The 26,345-nt window shown below is 42.5% G+C and overlaps 1 protein-coding gene across 1 annotated transcript; it reads right to left on the reverse strand.

The window, feature by feature from the left end:
• Nucleotides 1–1,269: 1,269 nt before the first annotated feature.
• Nucleotides 1,270–26,329, reverse strand: LOC129328601 (transitional endoplasmic reticulum ATPase-like). Its single transcript, XM_054977773.1, has 18 exons — nucleotides 26,157–26,329; nucleotides 13,358–13,469; nucleotides 12,760–12,932; nucleotides 11,954–12,096; nucleotides 11,465–11,595; nucleotides 11,040–11,171; nucleotides 10,591–10,693; nucleotides 9,766–9,899; nucleotides 8,773–8,908; nucleotides 8,284–8,396; nucleotides 7,395–7,559; nucleotides 6,766–6,888; nucleotides 4,633–4,845; nucleotides 3,849–4,027; nucleotides 3,377–3,506; nucleotides 3,018–3,176; nucleotides 2,619–2,770; nucleotides 1,270–1,837 (listed from the first exon to the last, which is right to left on the reverse strand). Exons 1-18 carry the CDS (start codon nucleotides 26,174–26,176, stop codon nucleotides 1,732–1,734), a joined length of 2,424 nt encoding a protein of 807 aa, XP_054833748.1. The 5' UTR covers nucleotides 26,177–26,329; the 3' UTR covers nucleotides 1,270–1,731.
• Nucleotides 26,330–26,345: the final 16 nt, after the last annotated feature.

Below are 26,345 nucleotides of genomic sequence, written 5' to 3' on the forward strand. Positions count from 1 at the left end.
TGGTTGCATCCATTACTTGAGAAGAAACAATCCTGACTTTGTTGAGGCACTCGCTTTCAGATATCCAGACAAACAGAGTTAGCTGACGATTTCCTTCTTCAGTTTTGGTGAGGTGCATGAGGGGAGAAGGGAGCCTTTCTTTATGATGTCTCAATACACTATGTGTCTAAGTGTAAACTTGAGTTATCCAGGGAAGCCCTGCTGGATAGTCTAGGGGGTGATGCTGGAAATGTGATCTTCAAAGCACTGGCACACAGTTTCTCAAACTCAATGGAACAGGAGAAACTCTTTTCCAGAACCGAGCAATTTCAGGACTTTTAACAGCATCATTTTTTCATAGATAGAAAGAACATTTATGGGTACCAGAAAGGTCCACAGCGGAAAGGGTATCTGGACTGGAATGAATTTCCATTAGGTTTGAAGCTGTTGAGGGTACTGTAATTGGTGGTATAATAGGAAGGGGCTCTGGCCAATAGACTGTAAATGGGGTGCAGTCATATCCCATACTGTGGGATGATGTAGTTTGGCTTCTGAGGCTTGCACAGTTTTTCTTGGAAAGGGGTCAAGGGAAAAAGCCCAGAGAAGATATTTTGTAGGGTCTGCGAGATGGTGTGGCTGTTGCATGCCCAGTACCAGGACTGTATGAGCCGTTAACCGGCGCAGGACGCTCTGTAACAATAAAGGATCTTTGCAGAGCATTCTTGCCTTGCACAATTTATTGCCTTTATGTCACTGACTAAATTCCAGCGTGCCCGCTGGGAGCGTTGTCTGGCAGCCCTACTAAGAGCCAAGAACTAGGTTGTGAGTTGGCAAACTGGGTCAGACAACAGCAGGGAAATTTTAGGATTATCCCAGAATGGAGGAAAACTGATGCCCACTAGTGGGGAAGATAGACCTAGACCTGCCCAGTTACGTTAGGACTAGATCTGAAGTAGAATCCCTCTCCTGTGCTCGTTCCTGGGAGCCTCCTCAGAATTAACCCACGCAGACACCACAACACAAGCCTTTATTGTCTGACACCCTTTACAGAGCTTCTCCCAGGATCAGGGGCATGCGCCTCCAGTTTACTGGATACCCAGACACCTCTGGCACCTGATGATACAAACTGGAGTTCAATGGCCTCATGAATAACAAGGCTCCAAAGGCTGCCTTTGCTGTAAGGCAGGCAGGGCCTGTGCAAGCAGGCAGCACTGGCAAGCAAGCAATGGCGGGAGACTGCGGAGCCTCCAGCGGCCTGGGTTCTAAAGAAGGAGCCATCAATGTGTGTCCGAAAAGGAACCAGCACCAGTGTGGGACTGTTTCATACAAAGGGATGAACGACAGCTTCACATCCTGCTTTGAGAGGCATCGGGCTAGTTGCCGCGGTTGTTGAATATGCAGGATGCTGGACTAGATGGGCCTTTGGTCTGATCCAGCAGGGCTCTTCAGCTTCTCGGGTATTAGATCCCCCAAATGAAAGTCAGAGGTACCCCGACTGAACATCCGGCAGGCACAAGGGCAGGACAAGCCACGAGATTCATGGGCATAGCCGAGCCCCTCAAAATACTTGGAGGAGGCACCTGGCCTCATGTATTAAAATTAGCTGTGAGTTGCTTGTTGCCGGATTTTTGCAGACAAGGGTGAAAGAGAGCAGAATGCTGGGCCTTGCACACCAGACCTCACATGAAAGAGACAGTAACAATAAGCAGATGGAGCCAACAGTTCCAGCAGAAGAAGGCATGCCCCAGGCAATCAGTTGTAGAGATCGTCATCCCCCTCCTCCTGGAAAAGGCTCCCTTGGCCGCTGTTGCTTCCACTGCTGCCTGTCCCACCACTGTTCTGGTTTCCTGCTGGGAACCTATGGAGAAAGAGAGTGAGGTGGGTTTACCTTAGAGGAAAGGAATTTATTCTGCCTTATGAATATAAGCCCCAGCCCTGGGGCAGTCATCCCTACACAAAGTGTTGGCAGTTGAGCTGTTTTATGAGAATGGACATTCGAAAGCACTGCCCAGTCCAAGTAATGCATCGCAGACTTCATTCTTACTCGGGTGCATGTTCTGAATGAACAGCTGATTTATGCCCACAGTTCCCAATCCACAAATGATGCAAGTTTGCCCCTAGGTCCCCGTAACTGGATTGCAGTAATGCTGTTTTGTTAATTTCATCTGTGTGGTTGTTTCATTTTACTGTTTTTATGTTTTATTTTAATATATTCTGTACATGTAATTGTATCATGTAAGCTGCCTTGAAGACATTACTGGAGCACAAATGTAATAAATGAGAGTACGCCATGTTTGCTTAGGTAGGCAAGTCTTGGTATGCTATCCTCAGGAATCCTTAAGGGAGTCAAAGTGAGGGCAAAGTTCCAACATTATTTGAGGGCAAAGTCCAGGTTTTAGTTACTTTAGTTATCCAGCCATAAGCCCTTTGATAAGGATGTTGTTCCCAGCCTTCCATTTCCTGGTGTACGCAGTGAGGCAAGAATAATGGGTGGCAGTGGTTCCTTACAGCCTCTCTCCATAAATGACAGTCATGCCAAGTATCCCATATATTGTCCCCCAAGCTGAGAGCATGGATAAGCCATGGGAAAAAATCTAACTTTGTTGGGAAAGGAAGAACAAAGTTCTTTAAGCTAGTACCTGAAGTTACCGAAGCCTCGGCTTTGCTGTAATGTCTGGGCAAACATCTCATACTTGCGTATGTCATTATCACTGACTGAGCGGCGTGCAAAGCGCATCGCTTCCTCAAAATGATCACGGCGGATCTCTGGCACAGGATCATAATCATCATCCTGTAAATATGGGCAGAAAAAAACACTCTCGGCATGTGTCTTTATTAAAATCATTACCTCACTAGGTTAATGTAGTGGAAGATAATGTGACCCCTCAAGATGGGTAGGAGCCGCAAAGTTTCTGGATGAGAATGCAGGGTATGTTAATAAGGGCAAGAATAAGGTTTAAGACTACGAGGAGGAATTTTTCCAGGCTGGGTTGGGAAGTGGGAGAGTCCTGTCCACATACCATGGCAGCGCCACATACCATGGCAGCGCATTTGTGACGCTGGCGTTCCCGTTCTGTCTTGATCTCCATCTCAATAGCCTCACGGATGGCAAGCTTGCAGGCACGTTGGCAGATTTCAGTGAGGTCTGCACCCGAGAAGCCGTGTGTGATTTTAGCCAGATAATTCAAGTCCACATCCTGTCAGAGGAAAACACATACTATGGGAAGGGCCTTGACAGCACAGAGAAATGTTCCCTCCAAAACACTCACGTTTTCTGTCAGAGATGTTCCTCCATTAAAAGACAGCATGGAACTTGGAATCCAGTACCTGCTTGTAGCATCTACTTCCCCCAATACTGAAACTCCCCTCCTCTATTTTCAACCCCACCTTTGCTAACCTTGGCAACAGGTGATTTACGCAGATTGGCTTGGAGGATAGCCACACGAGACTTCTCATCAGGCAATGGGATGTAAATGAGCTGGTCCAAACGCCCTGGACGTAGAATGGCTGGGTCAATGATGTCTGGTCTGGATGTCAAAGAAATAGGAAAATGATCTCAAGGCTCGTGGGCTGCTACACCCTGTGACTAGCACTTGGTGTCTCAGCTCAGGAGCAGCACAGAATGGGAAATCCAGCTCAGGTATCCAATTCTAAACACTCATCACTAGAGAACTGGTCCTGATCCAGGTCTTTCTCAAGGAGACCTAGTTACAGACCCATCTCATGAAAGAGTCTAGTGGTCATGTGGCTGAGTGGGACAAATAAGTCATAAATCACCAGAACAGCACAGTTTGAGAGGAGCCTCAAACATACTCCTTACACATAACTTGCCCACAGTCCCCACCATCCTTCTGCTTTGGAGGCCTCACCTATTGGTGGCACCAATAATGAAAACTGTCTTCTTGTTGGTCATGCCATCCATCTCAGTGAGGATCTGATTGATAACACGGTCAGCCGCACCTCCACCATCCCCAGCTCCACCACCCCGTGCCTTTGCAATAGAGTCCAGTTCATCAAAAAACAGGATACAGGGAGCTGCCTGCCGGGCCTGGAGAACAGAAAATACCAGTGTGAGCCAAGGAACCAAGCCAGATGGCTCTACCCAGGGAAGTATCAAGGGCATTCCAATGCAGTGCATTCTTTCAGTGAATGCAACAACTACCTACCCTTATTTGCAAGACCTCATCCTTCCCATAATGGCTCTGTTGCCCCCACCCTTGCTCAATGGCAAGGAAGCGCTAGATGCTCCTAACTCAGTGGTTTCCAAAGGGTGTGTTTCTGAACCAATGAGTTAGAGGAGCCAATTTGACATACCATCAGGCTGCCAACATGACCAGAGTACGGAAACAATAAGCAGCAATGCCTATGCCAAATTGTGACTTACAAAACACAATATTCTACCAGTGACTTCTCTCTCTCTCTCTCTCTTTTTTAAAAAAAATTATTTTATTTTTTTTAAATAAAATTTTATGTGACTTCTCTTAATGCAATGCTCTGGAATAAGTGCCCTAACTTCTTGAGTCTCAGGAGAGTCCGATGGCTCATTATAGCCACCTTCATCTTTTGGGTTTTCACATGGGCTAAAGCCAAGAAGCTTCGACATTCCATCTCCTGCCCACTTCAACAGCCACCATGGCAATTCTTACTTTATACCTTGTCAAAAACATCACGGACATTAGCCTCACTTTCTCCAAACCACATAGTGAGCAGCTCAGGGCCCTTGATGGAGACAAAGTTGGCTTGGCACTCATTGGCAATGGCCTTGGCCAGCAGGGTCTTGCCACAGCCAGGCGGTCCGTAGAAGAGAACACCTCTTGATGGCGTCATCCCAAACTTCAGGAACTTGTCAGGATACTCCACTGGGAACTGTAAGAAGGATCAAAAGGTAAAGGAGCTGGTACCATTCCTCTATCCATGCAGTGGCAACACCTGAAATACCACATTGCCTCTTTTCTTTCTTCTCTGGGGTATAGTTTTCCAAAGCTAAGGACAAGGGAGGAACTACTTCCCTACATCTTTGCCTGTGGAATGTACACCCCAACCATTCTGAAAATAGAGTGAGAAAATACCACATTCCCCTGAGATACAGGGATAGCATGTTTTTATCCTGTGTCACTTTCCCCCCATCCTTATTCTTCCACCCTCTACAACAGCAGTGCGCTGAACTTTGTTAGTACAGTGAGTATCAGTGTTAAATATATGACATTGTTTCACGTACATTGTTTCCTGTATTTTAGAGATACGCTGTTTGTGGAGACAGGGATGGACTTCAGGAATCTTATACTGGGGATGGGATGAGGGCCCCTGGAACAGTATCTCTAGTTCCAGAGGCCGTCATTCCACTCTGGGGGCTGTCATCCTAGCACCAGAGAACAGCTCTCGTGGTCCACCCCGCATTCCCCGTGCATCTTTTTGATGCAGTGATGTATTTCAATGGAGTCGCTGTGAGTTGATGGGCATTCATAGCTCCCATCAGGGCTCATTTTGAGGGGGAACGCACAGGAACACAGTTCTGGCAGTTCCCCAAAGAAGTCACATGTCAGGTGGCCCCACCCACCTGACTCTCGACCATTTTGGGCCCGTTTCGGCCTGAATTGGGGCAGAAACGGCCCGGATCAGGCCTGTGATGGGTGGTGGATCACTCTCCCACTCAGCAGCAGCCTGATCCTGACCATTTTGGGCCCCTTTTCAGCCATTTTCAGCTCCTTTTTGCCATTTTGGGCACAATTTCGGCCCTGAATGGTCAGGATTGGGTCCAAAACAACCAGGACAGGTGATGTCAGGGGGTGTGGCATATGCAAATCAGTTATGCTAATGACACACTTCTGGCGATGTCAAGGGGTGTGGTATATGCAAATGGGTCATGCTAATAAGTTATGCTAATAAGTTCCTCCAGCTCTTTTTCTATGAAATGACCCCTGGCTCCCATCATATCCAATGGGCCTTCAAGCCCCTCCCATTTTCCAATGGGCATTCTCATCATTCGTTGCAGAACCTGCCCCTGCTTGCCTCTGAGGAGCTGCCTCTATGAGACTCGGAGGGCTGAGTGCCAGGGGCTGCAGGTTTGACTCTTGCTAGGACTGCCTTTCTGGTCTAACTTTCCAAGGAGGGGCTGCATGTTTCTTGGAGCGGCAGAAGTGGGGATGGGGGGAGGATTCAAGAAGTGGATTCCAATTAACTTCAAAGTTTGCTTCTTGTTGTCTACCATCACCTAACAGTTTCAGTTGAAAGTTTGGCGGTTTGCTGAATCTTATTAACTCATATTTTAATAGGTTGACTTTCTACATTCTGCCCATTTTGGCAATAATCATTGCCAAATCATTCTGCCCATTTTGAAGCTGACTGTAGATCTGAACACTTTTTGCCAAGCTACCAATGGATCCTAAAGTCATTCTGTCAGGGCTTGTTAATGATTTTGTAATTTCTAGACATAATGATTAACAAGCCCTGACTTTAGGATCCATTGGTAGCTTGGTACCTACCATTCTGTTTACCTTTGTCACTACGTGATCTCGAATTAAGTATCTTTTCTTATTCAGAACCGTTACGTTGCATTTTCTCACTTATATTTAAAACTAAGTTTGGCAGCACTCTGTGTTTCCAACAAAAACTGGTAACATTATGACAGAAGAGCTCTTAGCAATTTGAAAAAACAACCAAAAAACCTTTTCAATGCAATTCTCACTGACATTGAACAATGTCTAGCAATCTAGATGAAATGTAGATTTCAACTGCTACTTCTATTAGAATTTCAGCAAGTTTGAACCACACCATGATCCTACTGACCTGCACCAGTTCCTGCAGCTCACGTTTGACTTCCTGAAGACCCCCAATATCATCCCAGGAGACTTGTGGCACTTCCACTACAGTCTCACGTAGTGCCGAGGGGTTACTCTGGCCAAGAGCCCACTGCAAAGAAGGAAAACAGAGAGGTGTCATGTGCCTGACATGGAAGCAGAAAGTGCTGAAATTAATGCCTACCTGACAGACATCATCGCTTGCCTGGATTCAATGTCCCAGTTAATTGTCCACAAGAAAAGCAGAACACACCACTGGCATAAGACAAAAAAGGTGCCAATACAAAGGAAGCTACAGGTCTCTAAACAGGCCTGAGAAATATATTTACAAGAAGGACAGGACTGGTCAACATTTTTAATTCATATGAAAAACATACAAGACAGGAAGTGACACTTAACTTGGGAGAGATTTTCTGACCCAGTTGTAAGGAGACTGTCAAATATGACTATTAGAAATCATGAATTAGAACTAAAAAAACTGGAGAAGTCTTTTAAGGAGTGAACTGCAGTTTTTGGGATTGCCATTCTAATTATATTTTGAGAACTCTGTCCATAAGTAAAAGACACAAGTTACTAGGGACAAACCGTTCCATCTTAGCATTCCGTTCACTGGCCTACCTGGAAGTCATCCATGGTGACAGCCATGGAGTTAAGGATGTCAGCATCAATAGTGTCGTCTTCCAGGTCGATGACGTTCATCTTCTTCCGGATTGCCTGGAGTGCTGCCTCAGAGCACAACGCTGCCAAATCAGCACCCACATGCCCATGTGTCTCATTGGCAACCTGCAGCCACAGATACTTTGTGTTGATGGGAGCCAGTCTGTGTCAGTGATCTTTAGAAGATTTCTTAAGGGGAAGGGACCAGATCCCTGAAACATGTTCTAGGAACAATGGATCAGTGCCAGGGCTCAGAGAGCCAAGTGTCACAAGATGGAATCACAATCAGTCACTCTAAGCAAGACACACTTTAGTTAACCACAGGCAATGAAGAACACTCTGCAAAGTAGACAGGTGGACATCATCCTACACATACTGGATTTGTCCATCTTTTCTTCATCCCCAGTGTCTGAATGAGGCTACGGATGCCCCAACAAGCACACACAATCCTGAATGCACACTGAAGACTCTCTAGTTCTCCTGAGCACCCGTTTTTGTAGAACCAAAGATTCTCTATAGTTTCTTTCACATATTTTCATTAATGCCTTTGCAAGAAGGGGTGTGGCTATTAACCCCATTTAATACTTGAGGCTGGTTTCTACCTGTATATACATAATATGATTTCTCAATATGATGAATGTGGGAACTAACATCCTTGAAAAGCATTGTACTTGAAAGGATATGGAAGTTCCATCTATTGGCACGTTAGTTCCTGCTGGTTATGCTTGCAGTACTGATAAACAAGCCATGTGTGAATTTGCTATTACTAAACTCCAAATAATACATACATATTTGATTATCCCTTGAATCCACTCCTCCTCCCCACACAGCTCCAGTCCTGATCCTTTACCCTTTCCAGATCCACATCATCGGCCAGTTTCATGTTCTTGGTGTGAATCTGCAAAATTTCCAACCTTCCCACCGAATCTGGGATCCCAATGTCAATTTCTCGGTCAAAACGCCCTGTGGATTAAAGAACAGCAATTATCCCACAAGAACCAAATTGCCAGCTGTGTCTTTGTGATTCTGTTCACACAAAGACCATGCCTTATAGGTGAGGAACCAAAGAATTAGAGGAGAAAGGAGCCAGCAAGTCACAATGCATGTATGGGTGGTAATTGGATGGGGAGGTTAGGAAGGAAGACAGTAATTCAGAACGATCACCTCCTTAAGGCTGAAAAGCAGGATACAGGAAGAAATTAAGAAAATTGGATGATTTCCTTCAGTTTGTGTCTTACAAGCAACCTGTGGCAATGGGACCCTGATTTTTTCCTAGGCACATGACCAAGGAAGAACAGTGTATGGGTTAGGTAGATGAGAACATGGAACATTTTCCTACCGAACCGACGCAGGGCAGGATCGATACTGTTGGGTCGATTGGTGGCAGCCATGACTATCACGTGTGAGCGCTGCTTCAGGCCATCCATGAGAGTGAGGAGCTGAGAAACAATGCGGCGCTCCACTTCCCCATGTGTCTGAAATGGGAGTAGAAAGGGGGGATGAAGACTCATATCACCCGTGACACCCCCCCCTCCGCATGCCCCTTTGAGAAAAGCTAACAGTCCATACTGATGCTAAAATTGTGAGCACAGCAGCATCCTCTAAGATTGGGAGATGCATGAGAAGAGTATTGGGGATCTGTTCCTTGTAGCACGAAATCTCCTATCTCTGGACTGATGTAGGAAAATGGGATGAGATGTTGCAGGGGCTCAGCATCATTATCACCCCCTAAAACCAAGGACTGGACAAGACTGAAAGACGTGTGGCTGATACCCTCTTCTCCACCCAGAGCACGAAGCCAGTAAGAGCTAAAGGTATCTGGTCAGTTTCCTTTTTAAATGCCAGGTTCAGGAAGTTTATGATGGGAATGGACCTGAGCTTCTACAGCACAGAACTTGCTAGTGTCAGGCTGGGAGAATCTTTGCCTGATGCAAAACCATAAAGATTTTCATTCCACCACAGCACTAAACATCTCCCAGATAAGGATTCACTCCAGTCTGCTATTTCCACTTCCTTTTTATGCTGTCCAGCTTAATGTTAAATTGGTATTAATAGCCCCAGAGGAGAGCACATGTCTACATTTTCCAAATACAATAGCCAGGACAAAAACCAAAAAGCTGGCTTATTTGTGGCCAGAATGTTCCTCTATGGACAAAACAGAAGGAGCTTTATTGATATGTCTTTCACTTAATGCTGAGAACTTCCCTGGGAAGTTCTTTTTATATAAGGAGGTTTTGATTTATCCATATGGGGATTCATTATCCAGTGCAGGAAAGCTGCTGCAAAAGCTTCTCTACGTTTCCCTTCTGCTTCCAGGGATGCCAGCCCTTACCTTCTCCCTCTTAGGAGCAATGGCATCCAGCTCATCAATAAAAATGATGGCTGGAGCGTTCTTCTCAGCTTCCTCGAATGCTTTGCGCAAGTTGCTCTCCGACTCCCCAGCTAATTTGCTCATAATTTCTGGGCCTGGGAAAGAGCAAACGACAGTAAACAAGAGCAGCTAGGATCATTTTCATAGTAGATGAAGAAGATCCCTAAAGAGTCACCAGGAAAGTATACAAGTTGCAGATTACTAAGATATGAAGCCAGCCCTGCTATGCCTACTACGGTCGCAGCTTAGAAACTGTAAGCTCCAAGAGAGCCAGTTTAGTGTGGTTACGAGTGGCAGGACTCTAATCTGGAGAGCTGGGTTTGATTTCCCCCTCCCCTGCTTGAAGCCAGCTGGGTGACCTTGGCTCAGTCACAGCTCTCTAGAGCTCTCTCAGCCCCACTCACCTCACAGGGTAATTGTTGTAAGGATAATAACAACACACTTTGTAAACAGCTCTGAGCAGCACTAAGTTGTCCTGAAGGGCGGTATATAAATAGAATATCATTATTATTAAGGGGCAATGTGCCATCACGAGCCACCGGTGGCACTTTGGCACTCACTGACTTCAGACCATTGTCTATCAAAGTCTACTCTGTATGGTTTAGCTGGTAGCAGCTCTCCAGAGTCTCGAGAAGACGTCATTCACAGCACCTACCATTTGTTCCTTTTAATGGAGACACTGGTCATTGAACCCGAGCCTTTCTGCATGCCAAGAAGATGCTCTCCCACTGAGCCACGGCCCCTTCCCCTCCCCATGCCTTTCTCCCTCTATATCACTTCTCTCACCATTGATAAGAAAGAAAAAGGCGCCAGTTTCATTTGCAACAGCCCGGGCCACAAGTGTTTTCCCAGTACCAGGAGGACCATAAAGGAGAATCCCTCGTGGAGGCTAAGAGAGAAAGAGATGCAGCAGTCATTGTATAAGAGAAGTCATGGTATGTGGCTCAACCCACAATAAGCAATGTCCTTCAGAAGGCAATGGTTTAAGAAAGAAACCGGGGCCAAAGAATTAAGCAAGAAGGCAAGCCAAGGAAACCTCCAGTCTGGGAGAGCAGAAGCCATCTTGTTATTTCAGGAATGGAAGCCCAGATTACAGTCCGGCTTCAAGATATACATGAAGGGTAGAGGGAAGGACAATGCTACCTACAGTGAAATATTTAAAACATTCTATAAATAAGGGGTTGCAATGAATCTGGAGACTTTGTGCCTGACCCTTCCTCTTCCCCTCATTGTACCTTCACACCGATAGCTTTGAAGAGTGCCGGGTGTCTCAATGGGAGCTCCACCATCTCCTTAATCTGAGCCAGTTGTTTACGACAGCCTCCAATATCATCATAGCCAACATCATTGAGGCTCTCCTCTTCATCCTGCAAGAACAAAGGGGTGAATGGGAAGCCTATTGCATTATCTCAATAATAAGCCCTCCCCTTTCCAGACACAGTCTACACTATACCTCTCAGCTTTCTGAACATGTTCAGCTTTCCCTTTTAATCCCCTTTCCTCCAGAGATATTTATGTGTGGGGTAATCTTGTACAACAAATCCCATTCTCAAAAATCTGCACAACCTAGACCAGGGAATAAGTGTTCCAGTGGAAAACAACTACACAAAATCCAGCGACAAGCTCAACCATCCCTGAAATTGGTCTGTCCTATGCACACCTCTCGTTTGATGGGCTCTCCCTCACAGTGGATAATGGTGTCAGGAGCCACGATGCAGTGGGGAGTGGGATCCACCTCAACAACCTTAAACTCCACAGCCCTCATTCCACCTCGCACCAGAAAAATGTCACCTAAGAAGATCAATGGGGAGCACATTGTTAGTTTTAGAAGTAGAAATCCATTATTATCTGAATATAATAATGAAATAAAGAAGATTGTTAACATAGAACAGTTGCCTCAGCCAATATAGAGGCAACTGGAAGCACAGACCACATGGGCCCGTCAAGCACCCTCCTCCCTACCAACACAAGGAAGAGAAAACAATTTTCTTTTCTAATTGCTCTTCCAGATACAGGAGTGCTCCGTTTATGTCTCCACTGTAACTCCTTTTTAGTCCCAAAGACCCCTCTCACAATTCTATCTCCTCCCGACTAAGGTGTTTCCTCACGGCATCTCATAGACTGGCAAAGTAGTCTTGTCCCTCCACACCTTTGTGCACAGGTCGATAAGCCTCCAGAAAGTAGGGCTTGAGGTAAACTTCAAAGAGGTTCCCTGTCATGCCTTCAATGGTGTCATCAATTGGTAGTACGTGGATCCGTTTTCCATACTTAACATCTGGACAGGCCTGGACACTGGACAGAGAAAGGCTCAGTTAGCTTTTGTTATAAAGTACAGCACCTCTCAGGGACAACCTGCTGAGTCATCTACTGGGTCAGCCACCCCTCTTGCACTGACGCAGTGGCCTTTTCTTTGTTCTACTACTGTCATCTTCCTTATTACTTTAGCAGCTATCAGGCAACAGATGTGTTGGGCCCTTGTGAGGAAATGGCAGGGTACAAACATTTGAAAGAAATGACTGGATTTTACATATGGAAAATACCAATAACTAGGGCAGTTTTCTGGTGCTACCAAAGCTCTAAACCCCCCTATTTATCCTCACGTTCTGTAATACAGCTTCTCTTTGTGGGATCTTGCCACATAGTATATTCTTCAGCCTCTTCCCCCTTCAGACAATATTCCTTGCTATAGCACATGCTTTGTTCCCTCCATCAAACCAGTGAGCCCCTCGCATTTGCTCTCTAGGGGAGAAGGCAGCATGGTATAGCCTGATCTCATTAGATCTTGGAAGCTAAGCAGGGTCAGTTCTTGGGTGACCACCAAGGAAGATAATGGCAAACCACCTCTGCTTCTCACTTGCCTTGAAAGCCTCTTGCTGGGGTCGCCATAAGTCGGTTGTGACTTGATGGCACATACACATGCACGTGCATTAGCTCTCTAATCTGGGCCAGTCTCACCTGACCACATCTCCAAGGCGCACGCGCAGGTTGTTGCGGGTTACACGGTTCATGCGAATCTTCTCACTCTGGCAAGAGTCATCTGTCAGTACGATACACACTGTCTCTCGACGTTTCTTTCCTTTCAGCAGCACTGTGTCCCCACGGAACAAGTGCAGTTCCTCCATTTTGGCCTGCAGAGAACCAGGAATCAAACTAAAGTAAGAGAACGTCACTTAGCAATGATGCTGTTGTGCATGATTTATTTATGGCGCCCTGCTTTCGTGTGTCCATCCATGCAGGATACAAATGGCTATTAGGCATATATGTGCCATTTGTATCTTTTGTAATGGAAAGTGAGCATTATAACTTTTTGCATGTGGATTTGTATTCCTGGAGTAAATCAAGTATATGGAGTGTCTCCGATACCTGTTGGTGAAGATATATTTATATGTTCATAGCATGTGCTTATATGCATATCAGGCCAAAAGTCCTACCTATGGAGCAAAGGGCAATTGTGTAGAAAAGTCCATGCTTAGCTTGTTTGTACAAAGAGGAGCACAGTGTGCACTTAGGGCCACTGGCTGAAGGGACGATATAGCAGTGGGTTTGTAGTTACCTGAGACAGGCACACAATACTGTTGTCTTCATTGGCAGCTTCATCGACAATGAGACGGTTCGGACGATGCTTCTGGCGCAGGATAGCAGTGGAATAGTCCTCTCCTTTGGGGCTGTAGGGAAGAAAGGAGGAGCCATTTCATAAATCTATAAACACAGGGATGCTATGTTGAAGGCCAAGTTTAGGGAAGGCCTTGGTGCTCCTGTCCAAGGAGAGGAAAGAAAAAATAGGCCAAGAGAGAGTTTAGGTTGTAAAGAAGGGCACGGGCATCTGAGTACTAAAAAGAGGAACAAAGATGGAAAAGGTTCTTGTAGAGGACAAAAGGTCTGCTTCCATTCCAAGCAAGACCAAGTATAGGATTTCCTCTTTTAGCTAGGAGTTGCCAGCAGGGCTGGAGAAAAATGTCCTGTCCTTTTAATAGAGGGTTAATGTGTGGAAATGGGCAGGTGAAGCCTTTCACGGCAGGGTGGTAAATAACATCAGCTGATAAATAACTTAAGATTAAGCCACTATTAAAAGGACAGGATATTTTTTTTCTCCCAGCAGTGGGCAACACTTACACCTCATAGGAAGGGGATTTTGCGGATGATTCATATAGGTGATATTTAACCTAGTTGACTGTCATTTCATGTGGAAACAGAAGTCAGTTACTTGTCTTTTATAAGTTTCCTATTAACTCATGGTACTGGTTGCTGTGTTCTAATTCAGTGCAAACAAAACAGTTGTCTAAGGCAACAAAAACTGTCTAAGGCATTACATACTATACTGAAGAAGGGAGGTTACAAAGGTAGTGGTCAATGCAGTAAAAAACGGTGGTAATATGTAGAATAAACATCACAATAGTCTACAACACTATCCCTTATAGAAGTGACCACCTGTGCCATTATACCACTGTTCTAATACCTTTGCCAAAATACCCTCCTGAACATTTGTTTTGTACATTCTGTGAAGTGAGGGAAGCGAGGAGGCCTTCCTGACCTCCTCAGGCAGGCTGGTCCATAGGTGAGAATCACCACAGAGTGTGTGTTAATGAGTAGTTGCCAATTTTACCCATTTTCAGGGTGGCCCCTTCAGAAGGCTTTGCTCAGGTGAATGAATTTGTCATGGTGGGGTCTAGCAGGACAGGAGGTCTGGCAAGGGATGAGTTCAAAGTCATTAATGGCTTTGTAGATGATAACCAGAACCCTGAACTGAACTAAGTAAGTCAGGGTTCCCCAACATGGCTCCCAGGCCAGAGTGCCATAGTGCCAGCTGGTGCTTCTCCCAGCACTTGCTGAGCTTTTCAGAAAGTGGGCAGGGACATTGTAAGGCAGGGCTTGTCAATGGCTGCCTTCAAAAGGGTTTTCCATTCCTACAATAGCAGCCACAACCACTGCAGGATCAGGAGGACTGGTAAGTATCAATACATGTGGTTCCATTCCACACTCAGGCTTTCCTTCATTTCTTTTGATTCCCTTTCTGTGATTCTTGTGCGAGGTACTGGGTTTAGTACTGCCTCCCCAGAAGCCATATTGGAGTGGCACTGACCCCCCCAATAAAATTCTAGCCTTGAGGTAACCATAGCATAGATCTTGATGGCCAGATGAACCAAATCTAGACTGTCCCTATATGGAAAACAACACAGTCAATGACCGCTTTCATTTTTTTACTCATAGCTCAAGCTGAGCGTCTAATGTTTTTCTATGTCTATGATAAGGCCTTCTATAAAACCACAACATTATCTGAGAATTGAAAAGGAGTGTATGTAAGGGCAGGCACTGACACACGTGTGTGTGTGTGAGAGAGAGAGAGAGTGAGAGAGAGAGAGAGAGAGAGCTCGGAGGGCTCTGGAGATCAGGGGACGGGGGCACCAGCCATGTGACCATTTTCAAGAGGTTCCAGAACTCTGTTCCACCACATTCCAACTGAAAAAAAGCCCTGGTGTGATGTATTACTGAGTAGGGGTACTCTTTAAGGTTTTAGTGGGACAAGAAGCTAGATTAACAGTGATTTAAAAAGCATAGTTGGATATATTCAGGAATAAATTCCAAAAAGCAGAGTATTTTAACAAGATTTATTATGGCGGATTGTTTTTATGTTTCATAATAAATGTCCCTCAGGAATAATTACATACAATTATTTACATAAATACATATCTTCTAAAACACAACAGGGGAAGCAACTGAGCCCTCCATCTCCCTAATTATTTTTTATTGTACAGTATTTATAGTTCACTTTTCTCACTGAGACTCAAGGTGGACTGCACAGCGGAAGACAGTATGTTCAATGGCTGGGGCATTTCGCTAACAATACAATAAGGTGTGGGTTGCAGAAATTTGAAAACAAGCAGAAATCTAGTACAGAGTTGAAACAATGGTGAAACAAATATAAGCAATTTAACATGACAAACAATGAGGAAACTACCCAGTAGGAGCAGACTTGCAACAGTACATGCTACAAAGTGGTTTACTGAGCAATCCTAAGCAGAGTTACTCCAGTCTAAGCCCACTGAAATCAATGGAGTAACGCCGTTTAGGATTGCACTGAGTGCATCTCTCTGAACCATTTCCTTACAGCCTCCTATCTGTGTAAAAAAGCCCTGCTGAATAATTCAGTTTTGCGTAGTTTGTGCAAAGCTAGAAGAGTGAGAGCTTTCCTGACCTCATCAGGCAGGCCATTCCATAAGACAGAGGTGACAAGAGCATGTTCAGGCAGTTCTTGATTTTGTCCATTGGCAGGGTGGTACCTGCAGAAGCTCTGTTCAGCTGAATGAAGTTGCCATGGTACAGCATAGGGAGAGAGGCAATCCCACAGATATGAAGGGCTAAGGCTATGAAGGGCTTTGTATGTGACAGCCAAAACAAGTAACTGATAGGTACCCAATAGAGTGACTGCAGAATGGGAGTAATATACACGCTCCCCTAGCTCCTGATAATAATCAAGCTGCAACAATCTGTCTGAGCTACAGTCTCCGAGTTGACTTTGAGGGGAGACCTATGTAAAGTGCATTATAGTAGTCTGGTCTCAATGCTACCCTGGTGTGAATTCCGGTGGCCAGATTGGCTGTGTCAGGGTAGAGGGTCTTCTTCTGGGCTAGACTGAATTCGGAGAAGGCATTTTTTTTGTATTAATTTGGTTCTCTAGCAACAATACTCAGATAGGAGGAGGGCTGTATTGTAAGGAGGGGGGGTCTCAGATGCTTCACTAATGAGTTAGGGACCATAGACTCATCTGTTGCTTTAAGTATGTGCTCTTATGTGCTACCTGGGCTTTAAGTATGATCTTACTGGATATGTTGTCTAATGTAAGTCCTAGAATTGCTTATGCTCTGTTTCAGCATTTCTTCAACTCTGTATTGGATTCCTGCTAAAGTTATGTCTTTATAAACTAGGATTTATTTACCCTATGGCATTGTTTATGGAAATGATATTGATTGTACTAATCTCACACTAAGTACGCCTGGAGTTTCAGCGAGAAAGGCAGACTATAAATGACATTAATAAAAATAATTAAGTAAATACTTGATCCAGTATAATCACTAGGCTCTTAACTGAGTCTGCAAGGGTCAGCTGAACCCCATCAAAAGTGGGGAGTACAATGTCCTTCAGAATCTCTGTCTTCTTAACCAACATCGTGTTTGTCTTGTTTGGGTTCAGTTTCAATTTGTTTACTTTCAACCATATGACCACAGCTATCAGACAATGACTCAAGACTTCTACTACAGCAGCAGGCGAGCAGCAGGCGGATTTGGATAGACAGATACAGAGCTGAGTGGCATCTGCATATTGATGATATCCAGTTCCATAGCTACAAATTTTTTCTCCAATGGCTTTACATAGAGGTTAAAATGGGGGATAAGATTACACCCTGTGGAACTCCACAAGATAACCCTCACACTGAAGACAATAGGTTTCCCACAACAACCCTTTGAGTCCCTTCCATGAGGAATGAACAAGTCGAAGACACATCCCCTGATACCCACTTCTGCCTCCAAATGCCTCAACAAGACGGTATGTTCTACTGTATCTAAGGCTGCAGATAGATCCAGGAGAAGCAATAAAGAAGCACGGCCCTTGTCTACGTTCAGACCAAGGTAATCTACTAAAGCCACCAGAGCAGTCTCCGTTCCATAGCCAGGCCTGAAACCAGACTGAAAAAAGTCCAGAGCACAAGAATTTTCCAAGATGACCTGGAATTGGTTTGCTCTCTCAATCACTTTGCCTAGAAAGGGCAATTTAGAGACTGGACAATAACTGGCCACATCATTTTTGTCTAGGGATGGTTTTTAAAGTAATGGGCGGATAACCACTTATTTGAGTGACATGGGGAGGTGCCTTGAGTTAGTGACTGATTTATTATAGACCTCAAGGGCTCATTTATGTGGTCTTTATATGATTTTAGCAGCCATGATGGGCAAGGATGTAATGCACAAGCAGCGGTCTTCATAAATGCCTGGATCTTATCATTATCCAACACTGTAACTGGGTCAAAGTGGTCCATAAGTGGACCATGGAATGTATTAAGCATGTCCTCCACCTCACCTGTATTAAAGCTGTTCTTCAGATGAGAGCTTATTCATGTCATTTTATCAGTAAAAAACTTTGCAAAGGTGTCTCAACTAATTGTCTGTTCTTGAGACAGTAAAGATTCAGATTTAGGACTCAGAAAATGTTGATACCTTTTTTTTTTTTTATTAAATTTTTATTGTAACATCAGATGTAACTAATAACCTTCAAGTAACAAACAACATTTCAAATTTGAATGAAACAAAAACCAATATACAATACGCAGTTAGACTTACATCCTTAATAATTAACGTAAAGAAAAAGTAATTCCATGTAATTACACAGTTATACTATCAGCTTAATAGAAGGAGAGGTATCCATTGTTTGTTACAACTTGTAGTATTTTCGAGTTGGGCTGCATATTATTCTTTTCTATGTATTCCAGAAATGGGAGCCACTTTTCAATAAAATTAGTATTTTCTGTGAGTTGTACTGCATTTTGCATATCATTGCTTACTTTTTCTAAAATAAAATGATTCCAAACTTTAGAGAACCAGTTTTCGATTGTTGGTAGTCTTTTTGATTTCCATACTGTCGCTATGGCACTCTTAGCTGCTACAAATAAAGAGGCAATGAGCTCCTTTCTGATTTTGGGGACATGTGAGTTTTCCCACAAGTCTAAAAAAATCATTTTTGGGTCAAAGGGGAGGTCGTGGTTTGTGATATCTTTAATTTTCATTAATATCTCTTCCCAAAATTGTCTAATTCCTTTACATTCCCACCAACAGTGGGCGAAGGTTCCCTCCCCGCCACAATTTTTCCAACATTTTGGGGATGATCTAGCTGATATGTGTGCTAATTTTTTGGGTGTTAGGTACCATCTGTGAATCACTTTAAACGTTTGTAATTTAGTTATGTTGACTTTCGAGGTGAATATTCCAGATGTCCATATTTTTTTCCAAATCTCTGGGGACTGTTCAATTGCACAGTCCTTACCCCAACTAGATTGACAACTTAGCTGCTTGTTCTCAGTGATGTTTAGCAGAAGGTTATATAGTTTAGCTATCATGCCTTTTTTTTGTTGTACTGGTGAGTCTAGAAATTGTTCGAATTCTGTCAGAGGTTCTTTCATGATGTTCCTTAGCCTTATTTTTTCTGCCATGTGTGAGAGTTGTAAGTAACTAAACCAATGTAGTTTTTGTTCTAATTTATTCTCTATATCTACTTTCTCTAGGAGACCTGATTTTGTGGATATGTCAACTAGTCTAGTTATTTTTGCTTGATGTAATGATAGGATAAGTGATCGATCCCACTCTGGTAGAAACCATTCTTGATTTAGAAAGGTAGAGAATCTAGATATTTTGGGAACAATTTTGATCCTGATTTGGTCCCATGTCTTTAAGATAGATGGTATCAGGAAGCTTTTTTTGATGCTTTGTGGCCTATTACTTGGTTTGTTCCAAATTGTGTCTGTTATGTCACTGAATTTTGAAGATGGTTGTATGATCGTAACCCAATCTGGCTGAGGGGAATTTGAAGTCATTTGCAAGAGGTTAGCCAGTCTTGTCGCTGATTGATATAGGTATAAATCTGGATAATTAAAACCACCGTTTGCTGATTTCCTCCTCATAGTAGTGAATGCAATTCTCGGGTGCTTGTTTTGCCATAGAAATTTATTAATTAATATTTGCCATTGAGCTATTTGTGATCTATTTATAGTAAGAGGGATCGCTCTAAACATAAAAATAAATTTTGGTAATATAAAAGCTTTTATTAAATGAAATCTATCATACCACGTGAGCTTTAATTTATTCCATTTGATAATGTCTAATTTAATTTGATTTATCAATTTGAGGTGATTCAATTTTATAAGGTCTTTCAGGTTGGGGGTGATTTCAACTCCTAGGTATGTAAGATTTGATGGGGACCATTGAAAGCTATATATTGTACTAATTTGTTGGACCGTTTTGTTATGGGTGTTGATGGCAAGATAGTAAGATTTTGTTTGGTTAATTAATAGTCCTGATATTGCACCAAATTTTGTAAGTAGAGATGAAAGATGGGACAGTGAACTTAATGGTTTGGTCAAATAAATCATCATATCGTCCGCAAACAAGCTAATTTTAAATTCTGTGGAGTTAACATTTATTCCCTTTATCTGTTTGTGTTCTCTAAGGGCAGTCGCAAAGGGTTCTAGGGCGATTGCAAATAGAAGAGGGGATAGGGGGCAACCTTGTCTTGTACCTCTTTTAACGTAAATGTTTTCTGAGTACTTAGCGTTTACTTTGATGTTTGCTATAGGTTGGTGGTATATAGCTTCAATTGTGTTTAAGAATTTTTCTCCAAATTCCATATGCCTCAGTGTTTTTAGTAGGTATGATATTTCTACCGAATCGAAAGCTTTTTCGACATCTAGTGATAAAAAGATGGCTTCCGTATTGTTTTGGGTGCAATGGTCTATTAAGTTTAATGATTTATAAATGTTATCTGTAATGTCTCTTTTTGGTATAAATCCTGATTGGTCTGTATGAATGTAGTTAGAAATGAATGTATTTAGTCGATTTACCATAATAGAAGCAAAAATTTTATAATCGTGGTTGAGTAATGAAATAGGACGGTAGGATGCTGCTTTTAGGGGATCTTTTCCCTGTTTATGGATCACTATGATGTCGGCTCTCTCCCATGTGGGTGGCATTACCCCCTTTTCCAGAATCGAGTTGGCTAAATCAGTTAGATGTGTTGCTAACAAGCTCGTAAACTTTTTATAAAATTCTGCCGGGTATCCGTCCGGCCCTGTGGCTTTATTATTTTTAGCTGCTTTTATTGCATCTATTGTTTCTTGGATAGTGATGGGTTTTTCTAGGAATGTTCGGTGTTTTTCCTCTAATTTCTTGAAGTGTTTTAGTGAATTTAAAAAGTGGGATATTTTAGTTTGGTCCGGATTTTTTGATGAGTATAGTTGAGTGTAAAAGTCTTTAAAGACTTTAAGGATTGATTCCGGTTTGTACTGCATTATATTTTTACTGTTATGAATTCTGTTGACTGTGTTTTGTATTCTCTTTTGTTTTACTTTATTTGCCAGAATGCGTAAAGTTTTAGGTGTATTGGTCCAATGTGACTGTTTGATAGCAATCAGATTTTTGTATATCGTATGACTTTCCAAGGTTTCTAATATTTTCCTTTGTGTTAAGAGATCCCTGTATATTTTTTTGCTGCCTGTTAATTTATGTTTATTTTCTAGTGCTTTTATATTGCTTATTAATTCACGTTTTTGTTTCAATTTTTCTTTGTTGATTTTAGCAGTAAGGGCTATTAAATGTCCTCTGGTCACTGTTTTTATCGTATCCCAAAATATGTGTATCCCAATTTCTTTTGAGAAGTTGTCTGTAATAGCTGTTTCAATTATTTTGCCAACTTCTTTAATTGCATATTGATTGTATAATAAATGTTTCGGTAAGCGCCATTGAGTACTGCTTTGTGTTTTAGCACCGAGATTAAGTGTCATGGATACCCAAGCATGGTCTGAGATTGTGTTACTTCCTATTTCTGTTTTCTCTATTTTATCAATTATGTCATTAGAGCTGAGAAGATAATCAATTCTTGTGTATGTGTTGTGTCTTTGTGAGAAGTATGTGTAATCCTTTTCTCCCTCGTGATAATGTCTCCATGTGTCAATTAAGTGGTATTTCTGTAGTATAGCTGCTAGTTTTGTTATTTTGGTTTTTTTTGTTGTGTGTACTTTGTTAAAATTTGATTTGTCTAGTTGATGATTTATTATGTAATTTAGGTCTCCTCCAATTATCAAATATCCTTCCTGAAATGAAATCAATTTTTGTATTACTTCCTCTATAAATTCTAATTGGTTTGCGTTTGGAGCATATACTGAGGCTAGTGTGAGCGTGTGCTCCCCTACTTTCCCTTTAACGAAGATAAATCTGCCTTTTTTATCCTTAAGTGTTTTTGTTTGTTGAAATTGTAGGTCCTTTGCAATTAGGATGGCTACTCCTCTTGATTTGGAGTTTCCAGTTGCATGATACTGGGTTTGCAGCCACCTAGCTTTTAGCGAATCTGTATTATTATGTCGTAGATGGGTTTCCTGCAGAAATATAATTTGAGGTCTGGTTTGGGCTAAGTTCGACATCACTCTCTTTCTTTTGATTGGATTACCTAATCCTCTAACATTGAAAGTTAAAACTTTGATTTTAGAGCTCATTGTCTGTTTTGATTATAACAATTACTTGTGCCTTTCTTTTTTTTTTTTTCCTTTTTCTCCACCTGTATATATTCCGAATTCACTATATATCTTAACTGTTGATTAATATACAATCCTAGTCTAAATTGAATCCTTACAACTATATGCGATTGTTCATCTCTATACCAGCACTTTTGATTAAGAGACAGCAAGAGAAAGAAAAAAAAAATGATAGTATCTGGTTCACTGTTTCTTTCTTTCTTTCTTTCTTTCTTTTTTTTTTGAGTGAATTGTATGGTTATAACATCAGACTTATCAAACAAACAGTATTCCAATCTTGTAACTTCTGCTTATAGTTCTCAACTAGGTATAACAATATAACTATCAATATAGTTGTTTTAATATCACAATAATCTTATTTACTATGTTATTTCTTAATGTCTATATTTAAATTACTCTCTTTGGGTCGATATATAGAAATTAAAGTTGCAAGATTTCTCTTATTTTCTGCACGATAAACCTTCCCTGATTCCTTAGAATTCAATCCAGTCAAGTGTTTACCAGTTATACCCCTCTAACTCCTTATGTTGAATTGACTTCTTCCTATGTTTGTACTCTGTATTATTGTTCTTTCCCCTCTCTTTCCTTTTCCTGTATATATATATATATATATATATATTTTCTTTCTATGATATTTAGTCTTTGTTACGAACTGTAAACTACTCCTATTATTTTCCTATTCCCCTCCCACTCCCTATGCTCTCCCTAACCCTCTTCCTTTTTCTTACCCTCCCCTTCCCTTTTTTATACTTATAGATTATAGTAATAATATATATATAACAATTTTTTTGAGATTTTTAATTATTTTATTGTATTTTTTTATTATTATTTTTATTATTTTTTAATATCCTTTTTCTTTCCTTTTTTTTTTTTTTTCCTCCCTCCCTTACTATCAGGTTTTTTCCCAAAATTTTGTGTTACTATTTACTGAGCTTATATAACTAACTAACTGTCCCTGTACCTTCCCCTTACCACCCTCCCTCCCTCCCCTCAACCACCTTTGTGTCTTAGTAAGCTGTAAATTCCACTTGGATATTATTAGTATTCTATGCTACTGTAATAAAGTGTTCAAGTTTAGCTCTCTCAAACTGCTGAGTTACCTTCACTCACCAGTTGTGGAAGTCTATCTCACTCCCCTTCCACTTATGAGAGCTAAAAAAAAAAAACCCACGTGAGCTATGTTGAAAGCCCTTCCCCCCTTCCCCAAAACCTCTATAGTTACATCTCTATTTTCAAGTACTACAACTTGATAAACAGTCAAACCGAAGTATATTTATCCAGTTTTACCAGTTTGTGGTGTGGTAAAAATAAGAAGATTTAAGTGTCTCTGATGGGGATCTTACTCCCTTTCTGAGGAGATAGTAAGTCTGAAGATTTTCTTTTCTGATTTTGTTTGCTCATCTCCATTGGTGTTTCTAACCCGACTGCATTCAATAGCTCTAGTCCCGTATCGATATCAGTTGCAATATATCTTTTGCCATGATGGATGACCATAAGTTTGCTTTGATCCTGCCATTTGTATCTCATGTTCGCTTTTTGCAGGGTCTCAGAGATTGGTTTAAGTTCCCTTCTTTTAGCAAGCACTTCTTTTGGGAGATCAGCAAAAATATATATATGTTTGCCTTCGCATTTAAGTGATCCCCTTGCTCTAGCTTCTTCCATTATCTTCTTTCTTGTCCTCTGGTCGGGTACCTCTATGATTATATCTCTCGGGCGTTCTTTGTTTTTGTTTTGTTGAAAAGGTCCCACTCGGTAGGCTGTTGTGATGTAGGGGAAGACTCCTTCCTCAAGCCTTAGTTGTTTAGCTAGCCAGTTAGCAATGAAGCTTATGAGATCTATATTGTGTGTATACTGTTCGTCTATTCCTCGTATCTTAACATGATTTTGCCTGGCATTGATTTCTAGCTTTGTTAGTCTGTCTTGCTGCTCCATAATTATTCTTTGCATGTCTGTGACGTTTTGCTGAGCCTGCACACTCACGTCCAGAGCTTTTTCAGCCTTTTGATTAGTTGTTTGTAAGTCACGTTTTATGTCCATGAGTTGTGCAGTGATAGGGTTAATAAGTTTAGCCATTTGGTCTACAATGTCTTGTCGTAGTTTTTCGAGTTGGGGATCTAGGTATTTTTCTGTAGCAATTACCTTTCTCACATCGTCGTTTGCAGCGAGTTCCGCCATTTTGTTTCTCTCCACGCCGCTGCGTTCTGTCTCCACCGATCCTCCTGAAGCCGCGAAAAACGTCTGTAAGTTTTTAACTGCCTTTGGATCGTTTTTCTTTTTCTTAGTGGAGTTTGTGTACATTATTTTCCTGCAAATTTTCCTTCGTTGTAGCGAGTAAGGGCGAGATTTGGGTTCGGGGGGATTGGAGCGCTCTCAACATGCGTCCATTCCTCTCCTCTACGACGCCACGCCCCCAGAAAATGTTGATACCTTAAACTAGGGGTCTCCAATGTGGTGCCCAGGGACACCATGGTGCCCGCTAACACCTTTCCTATCACCCACCAAATGTTTTTAGAAAGTGGGTGTGGCCAGATGAGGGTCTGGTCCACCATGCCACTGGAGATGTGCAGATCTTTAAAAATGTTGTTTTGGCAGCAGCTGCCACTGCAGCACAAGGATTTTCATTGTGTGATTGAGGGTAAACTATGTGTATGCAGGACAATATTTTAAAACAATATTTTCATTTAAGAAGGCATCCTGTTAAACAGAGCTTCTACCTGAAATGTTGAAGAGTTACTATTAGTTTTATATGTAACTTTACTCCCTGACATTTTGTGGTTGGCTCTGCTTCCTACGGTAGCCATTTTGTCAGAATTCCAAAGGTATCTGCAGGGTCAAAAAGTTTGGTGACTCCTGCCTTAAATAATTGGGATGGTAATAAACCAGTTGATACAATGATCACAGAGAACTATTGTTTCTTTGCTGATATCTTCCTTATCTTGCAGGCATTGTCCTAGAAGTATCTTTGACATTTACACATCCACAAATCAGAACTTACTGTTACAAAGAAAGTTGTTCAAGACAGGTAGCTGTGTTAGTCTGTCTGAAGCAGTAGAGAACAGCAAGAGTCCAATAGCACCTATAAGACTAACACATTTGTGGCAGGGCATAAGCTTCAAATACCTTCAAGTACCTACCACACATTTTGTTAGTCTTATAGGTGCTACTGGGCTCATGCTCTTTTCTAAAGGAAATTGTGAATTGGTGGGTTGACTGCTTGGAAAATCACTATCCTCACAACAAAATAAAACAGTGCTGTGGTACCTATCTTTGCAACCATAGTGCTACTGAATTGGAAGATATCCAGATCTACTGCAACAAAAGAATAACATCAAGAATTGTGTCTCTAAATACTATCCACAGAACAATTTGACAGCCCCCCTTTCAATCTGTTGTCATAATTTTCCTAGCAGAGACAGTGTAGCTAATATTTTTGCAACATATTGTGGCATAATTTTTGCCACTATATGAGGCATGTAACAACGGTGGTGAAACTCCTGAAAACTCGTGTCACAGGCCTGTTGATTTTTTTCTTTGCATAGACGATTCGGAGGGAGGAGAAACACAAATCCCTAGCTCATGTTTCTTAAAGGTCTGGTGTCCAGAGCAGATTCCAGAATCTATAAATATCCTAGCAACGTCCCCGTCCTCCATGCCCATGTTGTGCGATCATTGTCCGATATAAACATCAGCTGCCCTGTGGCCTGGTTTCCCAAAACAACCACCTCTGCATATACCAGAGGAGAAAAGATCCACACTCCATGCTGAAAGAAATCCTCCGCATCCAAGCTGAGGATAAAGGCAGCAACGCCACAAACGCACCCTTCACGTCAGATGCCAAGCATGCAAAACCCGCGCTTGCCCAAAGTTTCCTGCAAGCTTTCTCGCAGGCCTTGGCAGCGTATTCTGTCCGCTCGCCCCCAATCGCCCCTCCTCAGACCACCCTCCCCGTCAGCTGTTCCTAGGCTTGGAGGCGGGATAAAATTCGAGTTTCCAAAAGCCCCGACACCAAATCCCCCTTCGAACAGGAGTGAGAGGGAAGCGCTCGTTCTGCTAAAGTACTTACTCTCCTCCCGTGGCGGGCATGCTGGCAGCTCGGAGCCCCTTCCCGGGACGTCTTTGCTATTCTGGCGCTGGGTCTTGCCTGCTTTCCCTCCGGGCCAGAGAGGACACTACCCAGCTGCCCTGCTCCGCTGCTTCTGCCTGCTCACAACAGTTGGAAAACATCCCAGCTTGGGCCACCCCTCCTTTCCTA

The sequence above is a fragment of the Eublepharis macularius genome, chromosome 4, assembly GCF_028583425.1.
Source record: "Eublepharis macularius isolate TG4126 chromosome 4, MPM_Emac_v1.0, whole genome shotgun sequence".
NCBI classification, from domain to species: Eukaryota; Metazoa; Chordata; class Lepidosauria; order Squamata; family Eublepharidae; genus Eublepharis; species Eublepharis macularius.